An 8,566-nucleotide genomic window follows, 5' to 3' on the forward strand; every position below is an offset into this window, starting at 1 on the left:
TATAGTCTAGTCTATAGTCTAGTCTATAGTCTAGTCTATAGTAGTCTATAGTCTAGTCTATAGTCTAGTCTATAGTCTAGTCTATAGTCTAGTCTATAGTCTAGTCTATAGTCTAGTCTATAGTCTAGTCTATAGTCTAGTCTATAGTCTAGTCTATAGTCTAGTCTATAGTCTAGTCTAGTCTATAGTCTAGTCTATAGTCTAGTCTATAGTCTAGTCTATAGTCTAGTCTATAGTCTAGTCTATAGTCTAGTCTAGTATATAGTCTAGTCATAGTCTAGTCTATATTCTAGTCTATAGACTAAAGTCATTACGCCTTCATTTTGGAGGCTATAAAATTATTAAATTATGAAGTATTTAAAATATCTAAAGTTTGTGCAAACAACTTTTACTAAAAACTTTGGGTTTTTTTCAAAATAATTGTTTTCATTTTCACACCTGAGTCAAGCGTTCGAATACTTTTGATTATTTACAAAAATTTGTTAATGTGTTTGTTTTTGTTGCGACAATTTGTTTTTATAGTGGAGCAACGCTACTGATAATGGAAATAGTCTAGCATTTAGACAAATGAGTGGAACTAGGTAGAATCATATTCGTAATTAAATAAATACAAAATGATAACAAATTATCATCTAACAGTATTTTTGAGGTATTTTTGTAAAATACACTTAAAGAAAAAAGTAATAAAAAATGGAAAAATATTAGTTTGGTACAAAATTATAATAAAACGGCCAGTACCGATTTAACTCCGGAACGGAGACAAATTTTTATTTGGCTCAGATATGTAAATATTTTCATTTCTGATTGTTTTTTCAATCGATATACTATTTATGTTTTAACCTCGAGAAAATATTTTTTCAGTGTATTTAATATTTTTTTCTTATCTAAATACAAAAAAAAAACATTTGTACTAATATTTGAGTAAGCCTATTTGAGCCATATTTTAAAAATGTACTCATACCTAATGGCTAATATTTTTTTTGGCTTTAGTTTTCATTTCGAGTTCAATTAGTAAAAGGGTAAAATTATTACTCTCAACAGAACTATTCAAAAATTCAAATCGTTATTATGATTTTTCCACACATAATAAAATGTTTACTTTTAAGTCTTATAGCGGGTAAAAAAAATATCTTATGAATAGAAATAAACATAATTACTACGTCTTCAAAAAATCTACACAATTTCAGTAACATTTTATCAAAATATTACCGCGGCAGTACCGATAAAATGTGGTCTTGAAGCCAACTGCACAATAACGGCAGATAGTGAAATTTGTATACTGGAAGATACTAAAGATGACGTTTGTATACGTAAATATCCCAGTAAATGTCATATGGATATAGCTGCCTGTAAACTGGGGAAAAGTAAATAATTTTATAAATTTCTAAAATAAGAAATTTACATTTTTTCTATTCCAGACTTTACTGATTTCAGTGCAGAGTATTGTGCCATGGATAGCTATATCTGCGAAGAGGGTTATGAACGCTGGACCATATTTTTTGGTCATGAAAATCTAATTAAATGATAATATAAGAAATGTATTTTTTCGGTTTATAAGGTTAATCAATCATTATTATAAACCAAAAATTAAACAAAATATCATTTTTAAAAAATACTTATGCACGCAACATACCTGCTCATCATGGAGTATTCCCACTTTCACTTAATTCTTTTTGATTTTCTTTTTTGTAAGAATTTTAATAATTCTATGAATTTTTAAAGATACTTTTTGTATAAAAGCTGTAATTTGGCCCTAATTTAAGTTTAGTTTGTTTTAAGATTTTGAACCTTAAAGTATTAGAAAAGTGTTATTTTGTTAAATTTGTTTAAAAAATAAGGCAACAACATGTCAAATATATTTAGCAGCATATATTTTTTATTATTTATCGGTGTAGGTTTAGGAGGTAAAAAAATTATCGATTAAACAAGTTTCTAATCTTACTTATTAAATACCGTCTATAGTCTAGTCTAGTCTATAGTCAAGTCTATAGTCTAGTCTATAGTTTAGTCTATAGTTGTAGTCTATAGTGTAGTCTAGTCTATAGTCTAGTCTATAGTCTAGCCTATAGTCTAGTCTATAGTCTAGTCTATAGTCTAGTCTATAGTCTAGTCTATAGTCTAGTCTATAGTCTAGTCTATAGTCTAGTCTATAGTCTAGTCTATAGTCTAGTCTATAGTCTAGTCTATAGTCTAGTCTATAGTCTAGTCTATAGTCTAGTCTATAGTCTAGTCTATAGTCTAGTCTATAGTCTAGTAGTCTATAGTCTAGTCTATAGTCTAGTCTATAGTCTAGTCTATAGTCTAGTCTATAGTCTAGTCTATAGTCTAGTCTATAGTCTAGTCTATAGTCTAGTCTATAGTCTAGTCTATAGTCTAGTCTATAGTCTAGTCTATAGTCTAGTCTATAGTCTAGTCTATAGTCTAGTCTATAGTCTAGTCTATAGTCTAGTCTATAGTCTAGTCTATAGTCTAGTCTATAGTCTAGTCTATAGTCTAGTCTAGTCTAGTCTATAGTCTAGTCTATAGTCTAGTCTATAGTCTAGTCTATAGTCTAGTCTATAGTCTAGTCTATAGTCTAGTCTATAGTCTAGTCTATAGTCTAGTCTATAGTCTAGTCTATAGTCTAGTCTATAGTCTAGTCTATAGTCTAATCTATAGTCTAGTCTATAGTCTAGTCTATAGTCTAGTCTATAGTCTAGTCTATAGTCTAGTCTATAGTCTAGTCTATAGTCTAGTCTATAGTCTAGTCTATAGTCTAGTCTATAGTCTAGTCTATAGTCTAGTCTATAGTCTAGTCTATAGTCTAGTCTATAGTCTAGTCTATAGTCTAGTCTATAGTCTAGTCTATAGTCAAGTCTATAGTCTAGTCTATAGTCTAGTCTATAGTCTAGTCTATAGTCTAGTCTATAGTCTAGTCTATAGTATAGTCTATAGTCTAGTCTATAGCCTAGTCTACAGTCTAGTCTATAGTCTAGTCTACAGTCTAGTCTATAGTCTAGTCTATAGTCTAGCCTATAGTCTAGCCTATAGTCTAGCCTATAGTCTAGTCTATAGTCCAGCCTATAGTCTAGTCTATAGTCTAGTCTAGTCTAGTCTAGTCTAGTCTAGTCTACAGTCTACTCTATTGTCTATTCTATAGTCTAGTCTATAGTTTAGTCTATTGTCTAGTCTATAGTCTATTCTGTAGTCTAGTCTATAGTCTAGTCTACAGTTAGTCTACAGTCTAGTCTCTAGTCTAGTTTATAGTCTAGTCTATAGTCTAGTTTATTGTCTAGTCTATGGTCTAGTCTATGGTCTAGTCTATAGTCTAGTCTATAGTCCAGTCTATAGTCTAATCTATAATCTGGTCTATAGTCTAGTCTATAGTCTAGCCTATAGTCTAGTCTATAGTCTAGTCTAGTCTACAGTCTACTCTATTGTCTATTCTATAGTCTAGTCTATAGTCTAGTCTATAGTCTAGTCTATAGTCTAGTCTATAGTCTAGTCTATAGTCTAGTCTATAGTCTAGTCTATAGTCTAGTCTATAGTCTAGTCTATAGTCTAGTCTATAGTCTAGTCTATAGTCTAGTCTATATTCTAGTCTACTGTCTACTCTATAGTCTATTCTATAGACTAGTCTATAGTTTAGTCTATAGTTTAGTCTATAGTCTAGTCTATAGTCTAGTCTATAGTCTAGTCTATAGTCTAGTCTACAGTCTAGTCTACAGTCTATAGTCTAGTCTATAGTCCATTCTATAGTCTAGTCTATAGTCTAGTCTAGGGTCTAGACTAGGGTCTAGTCTATAGTCTGGTCTGTAGTCTGGTCTGTAGTCTAGTCTATTATAGAGTGTGGTCTATATTCCTGAATTTATTGACTTTAGTTCAGAATATTGTCCCATGAATAGTTATGTCTGCGTAGAGGGTTATGAACGCTGAACCAGTTCCTCTGGTGGGAATTGTCATACCGTTCAGATTATAGACTAGTCTAGTATATGGCCTAGTGTATAGTCTAGCTAAGAATTTGGTGTATAGTCCATTCAAGAGTTTGGTGTATAGTCTAGTCTGTAGACAGGTCTATATTCCAGTCTATAGTTTGTAGATATCTTGTAAACCTGAAACCTTAAAACGGGAGGTGTAGGATTTAAAATCTTAAATTATATTTTATCAAAAAGATTTTCAATAAATATTACTTTCATCTTCCAGCTTTTGTTACCAATAGATCCCCAAATAGTTTTCAAAACTATTTGAATACCATTAAGAAACCCAACATCAATTTTCAAGAATTATATGATAAAGACACACTTTACGATGCCGATTTGATATTACAAACATTTGCATCAATAAAACCACAAAATAATGTACACGATCAGGATTACGAAGAGGATACATTACCCTGTAAGTGGTTGGGTAATACCAAGTGCTCACCGATTTATGAACCAGTTTGTGTTACTGATCTTAATTGTATCTTTGTTGTACACAATAAATGTCTTTTGGATAAAATGAATTGTGGCTGCAGTAAGTACATATTTATTAATTGGTAGAACTTTTAAAAAATATTTTAAATTTTTGTTAAATTTTCAGCTTCTCACTTTGTATTACCTTCCACATTTTGTGAAAATTTCACACAACCATTATTTAAACGTTGTAATATTAAGATTTTTATACAATAGTTTATTTAGATTTTAAGTATTTTGTTAAAATTATAGGAAATACATTTTTTATTATTTATTGTAAAACGTGATTTTAAGATAAAAATTTAGTTTTTAATAATTTTAACGCATTTGTTAATAACACGTACATGATATTTCAATATTTTTGTTAATATTTATAAAAGTCTCATTTCAATATTATTTAGTAGAGTTACGTTTGTCATTAATAAACGTGCGGTTTTATTATTCGCAATTGTTGTTGTAAATTTTTATAGAAAGTAAAATGATTTATATAAGAATGACATGTTTAAGCTGTGTGTTTTTAATGGGTAAGTTAACGAAATTGGAAAGGAATCTGAAAAAAAAATTAAACTTTTCCCGCCTATATTCTAGCTTTATTTTCCTTAGCTTGTGCTAGGCCCTCCGATTCAGATCTTAGATTAAAGTTACAACGTTTACTCCGAGATCCAGAATATGACGATGGTGAAAATGAAATAATTAAACCACGTCAAATACAGGGTATGCTTTTAAGAGATCTGCGTGAACATAACCTATTTGATTCTTCATCCGAAGAAAGATATTATATGAATTTAAATAAATTAGAAAAAACTTCAGAAGGAAGTATTCTTCTCTCGAAAGAAGAAAATTTATCAACATCAACCACCACTAGTACCTCGATACCACCAACAGTTGCAGCGGCCCCAACGACCTCAGGACAAAGAACGCGTCCCATTATAGGGGGTATAGAACGTTTAAGTTCAATGATTTCCCGTTTAATAGATATGTGGAGAAATCCTTAATTTGCAATGTTATTAATATTGAGACCATCTGCTAAATTATAATTTTAAACAGACCTCTGCGATCAACATGATAACCGGTATAATTAGCTTTAATCTGGATTTACCCGCAGCAGCTTCTGTTTTTGCGTTCTATATTTTGCGATAGTTTTTAATAAATTATTTGTTTTTGTTTAAATTATGCTAAACTCATATTTTTTATTTAAAATTTTAAATGCTAATTTATTATATTAAATATGTATAAATTATATCAAAACAAAATTTAAAATATTTCTAGAATTATTTTTACATTAACAAGTGCGTGCCCCCCGCTTAGAGCATTCTTGAATGTTAACTTGTCTGAAATCTGCAAAGAAAACAAATAAATGAAAAAAGTTATTATTAAAAATTACTTTTAATTAAATATCAAGTTTTAGTATAAATAGATCTAATTTGAAATGTTATGTTTAGACTAGATTATTGAAACTTGTCTTTCGTTAAATGTTAAGGTACGTTCACATCTATCAAATATTTGACACTTTACGAAAATATATTAATTTGTAGAATTCGTGATGTTATCTAAATATTCAATCTGTTGACTTTAAAGTAAAGGTGTAGGTCCTGTAACATCTGCTTCCTTCCTCGAGATATCTTAACCTAAAGTTAGAGTTAACCATAAGTTAACAAGAACTGGCTTCCGGTAGATTAGAGTGAACCGAAAGTCGTGGACTAACTAACTAACTAACTAACTAACTAACTAACTAACTAACTAACTAACTAACTACTAACTAACTAACTAACTAACTAACTAACTAACTAACTAACTAACTAACTAACTAACTAACTAACTAACTAACTAACTAACTAACTAACTAACTAACTAACTAACTAACTAACTAACTAACTAACTAACTAACTAACTAACTAACTAACTAACTAACTAACTAACTAACTAACTACTAACTAACTAACTAACTAACTAACTAACTAACTAACTAACTAACTAACTAACTAACTAACTAACTAACTAACTAACTAACTAACTAACTAACTAACTAACTAACTAACTAACTAACTAACTAACTAACTAACTAACTAACTAACTAACTAACTAACTAACTAACTAACTAACTAACTAACTAACTAACTAACTAACTAACTAACTAACTACTAACTAACTAACTAACTAACTAACTAACTAACTAACTAACTAACTAACTAACTAACTAACTAACTAACTAACTAACTAACTACTAACTAACTAACTAACTAACTAACTAACTAACTAACTAACTAACTAACTAACTAACTAACTAACTAACTAACTAACTAACTAACTAACTAACTAACTAACTAACTAACTAACTAACTAACTAACTAACTAACTAACTAACTAACTAACTAACTAACTAACTAACTAACTAACTAACTAACTAACTAACTAACTAACTAACTAACTAACTAACTAACTAACTACTAACTAACTAACTAACTAACTACTAACTAACTAACTAACTAACTAACTAACTAACTAACTAACTAACTAACTAACTAACTAACTAACTAACTAACTAACTAACTAACTAACTAACTAACTAACTAACTAACTAACTAACTAACTAACTAACTAACTAACTAACTAACTAACTAACTAACTAACTAACTAACTAACTAACTAACTAACTAACTAACTAACTAACTAACTACTAACTAACTAACTAACTAACTAACTAACTAACTAACTAACTAACTAACTAACTAACTAACTAACTAACTAACTAACTAACTAACTAACTAACTAACTAACTAACTAACTAACTAACTAACTAACTAACTAACTAACTAACTAACTAACTAACTAACTAACTAACTAACTACTAACTAACTAACTAACTAACTAACTAACTAACTAACTAACTAACTAACTATAACTAACTAACTAACTAACTACTAACTAACTAACTACTACTAACTAACTAACTAACTAACTAACTAACTAACTAACTAACTAACTAACTAACTAACTAACTAACTAACTACTAACTAACTAACTAACTAACTAACTAACTAACTAACTAACTAACTAACTAACTAACTAACTAACTAACTAACTAACTAACTAACTAACTAACTAGCTAACTAACTAACTAACTAACTAACTAGCTAACTAGCTAACTAGCTAACTAACTAACTAACTAACTAACCAACTAACTAACTAACTAACTAACTAACTAACTAACTAACTAACTAACTACAAATAGTTCATAAGTATTTTTTACTATTGACAATCTACCTCGAAGAAAAGCAATTCCAAATGTAGAATGGACAAATTTTAAAAACTGAGTAAGACACTAGTTTCTACCTTAATTCTTCAAGAAACATTTCTTAACTTAAAACTTACTTCCTTCACCCAAACAGGTAGCCGCATTCAAAGCACAAGTATTACTGAATTCCTTATAGCAGCGACCATTAAAACCACAGGTAGGTTGATAGTTCAAGGGACAAAAGGTGGCACAATCTGATTTAGGGCCACCACCAGTCTGAATAGGTCCACTCTGAATAGGTCCACTCTGAATAGGTCCACTCTGAAAAGGTCCACCATGAATAGGTCCACCATGAATAGGTCCTAGAGGACGACGATTGCCGGGGAAACCTCTTTGTGCTTGAACAGCGCAAACGAAGAAAAAGGCTGAGCAATTAAAAAAAAATATTAGTTGGTTAATTGGTTACAATTTTAATAATAACTTACCAAAAACAATAGTCGATAAAATTTTCATTTTAAGTTAAATTTAAGATAAAAGTATTAAAGAGTTTGAAGCTATTTTCTATAATGATTAGCATTTAAATAAAATTAAAGCTTTTATACACATAATTGTCAATTAACCCTAAAATGGCAAATATGTTAAAAAGTTTTGGAAAAAAATATAAGCATATTTACCTTAAAAGATTGAAATCGGCAACTGCAAAAGTGACTCATAATATTTGTTGTAATTACAACCGTAATTGTATTTTGATGTAATATTTAAATATTAAAGAACTTATGTTTAAGAATCTGATTTGTTCCTGTAGTAGTCGTTCCAAAAGTGTCATGTTTGACATCTTTATTATATTAGATCTTTATTATTTAGATCAATTACTTGTTGGTCTCTTTTTTATACACTT

The 8,566-nt window shown here is 29.3% G+C and overlaps 3 protein-coding genes across 4 annotated transcripts; 2 read left to right on the top strand and 1 right to left on the bottom strand.

Annotated features, from left to right (window-relative positions):
• Positions 1–996: 996 nt before the first annotated feature.
• LOC119602092 lies at positions 997–1,728 on the top strand. Its single transcript, XM_037953421.1, has 3 exons — positions 997–1,117; positions 1,188–1,364; positions 1,419–1,728. The coding sequence occupies exons 1-3, from the start codon at positions 1,069–1,071 to the stop codon at positions 1,523–1,525; spliced, it is 333 nt and encodes a 110-aa protein (XP_037809349.1). The 5' UTR covers positions 997–1,068; the 3' UTR covers positions 1,526–1,728.
• LOC119602090 lies at positions 1,558–5,409 on the top strand. 2 transcript variants are annotated; one of them, XM_037953418.1, is made up of 4 exons: positions 1,558–1,688; positions 4,183–4,494; positions 4,561–4,957; positions 5,022–5,409. In XM_037953418.1, the coding sequence occupies exons 1-3, from the start codon at positions 1,619–1,621 to the stop codon at positions 4,647–4,649; spliced, it is 471 nt and encodes a 156-aa protein (XP_037809346.1). In that variant the 5' UTR covers positions 1,558–1,618; the 3' UTR covers positions 4,650–4,957; positions 5,022–5,409. The 2 variants fall into 2 exon arrangements, with proteins under 2 accessions (XP_037809346.1, XP_037809347.1); XM_037953419.1 differs by lacking the exon at positions 1,558–1,688 and adding an exon at positions 1,745–1,904.
• A 102-nt stretch (positions 5,410–5,511) lies between these two features.
• Positions 5,512–8,310, bottom strand: LOC119602091. Its single transcript, XM_037953420.1, has 3 exons — positions 8,154–8,310; positions 7,806–8,093; positions 5,512–5,771 (listed from the first exon to the last, which is right to left on the bottom strand). Exons 1-3 carry the CDS (start codon positions 8,179–8,181, stop codon positions 5,716–5,718), a joined length of 372 nt encoding a protein of 123 aa, XP_037809348.1. The 5' UTR covers positions 8,182–8,310; the 3' UTR covers positions 5,512–5,715.
• Positions 8,311–8,566: the final 256 nt, after the last annotated feature.

This window comes from Lucilia sericata, unplaced genomic scaffold, assembly GCF_015586225.1.
Source record: "Lucilia sericata isolate MDLA Ls3-8-SP2 unplaced genomic scaffold, ASM1558622v1 Contig000207F_arrow, whole genome shotgun sequence".
Classification (NCBI taxonomy): Eukaryota; Metazoa; Arthropoda; class Insecta; order Diptera; family Calliphoridae; genus Lucilia; species Lucilia sericata.

Bases quoted from the DNA above. Each gene is read 5' to 3' on its own strand.
- LOC119602092 (XM_037953421.1), top strand. From the start codon at position 1,069: ATGATTTTTCCACACATAATAAAATGTTTACTTTTAAGTCTTATAGCG. The intron at 1,118-1,187 runs GTAAAAAAAATA...ACACAATTTCAG, and splicing joins ACTTTTAAGTCTTATAGCGG to TAACATTTTATCAAAATATT. The intron at 1,365-1,418 runs GTAAATAATTTT...TTTCTATTCCAG, and splicing joins TGCCTGTAAACTGGGGAAAA to ACTTTACTGATTTCAGTGCA.
- LOC119602090 (XM_037953418.1), top strand. From the start codon at position 1,619: ATGCACGCAACATACCTGCTCATCATGGAGTATTCCCACTTTCACTTA. The intron at 1,689-4,182 runs GTAAGAATTTTA...TTCATCTTCCAG, and splicing joins TCTTTTTGATTTTCTTTTTT to CTTTTGTTACCAATAGATCC. The intron at 4,495-4,560 runs GTAAGTACATAT...TTAAATTTTCAG, and splicing joins TAAAATGAATTGTGGCTGCA to CTTCTCACTTTGTATTACCT.
- LOC119602091 (XM_037953420.1), bottom strand. From the start codon at position 8,181: ATGAAAATTTTATCGACTATTGTTTTTG. The intron at 8,094-8,153 runs GTAAGTTATTAT...TTAATTGCTCAG, and splicing joins TTTATCGACTATTGTTTTTG to CCTTTTTCTTCGTTTGCGCT. The intron at 5,772-7,805 runs GTAAGTTTTAAG...TTTTCTTTGCAG, and splicing joins TACCTGTTTGGGTGAAGGAA to ATTTCAGACAAGTTAACATT.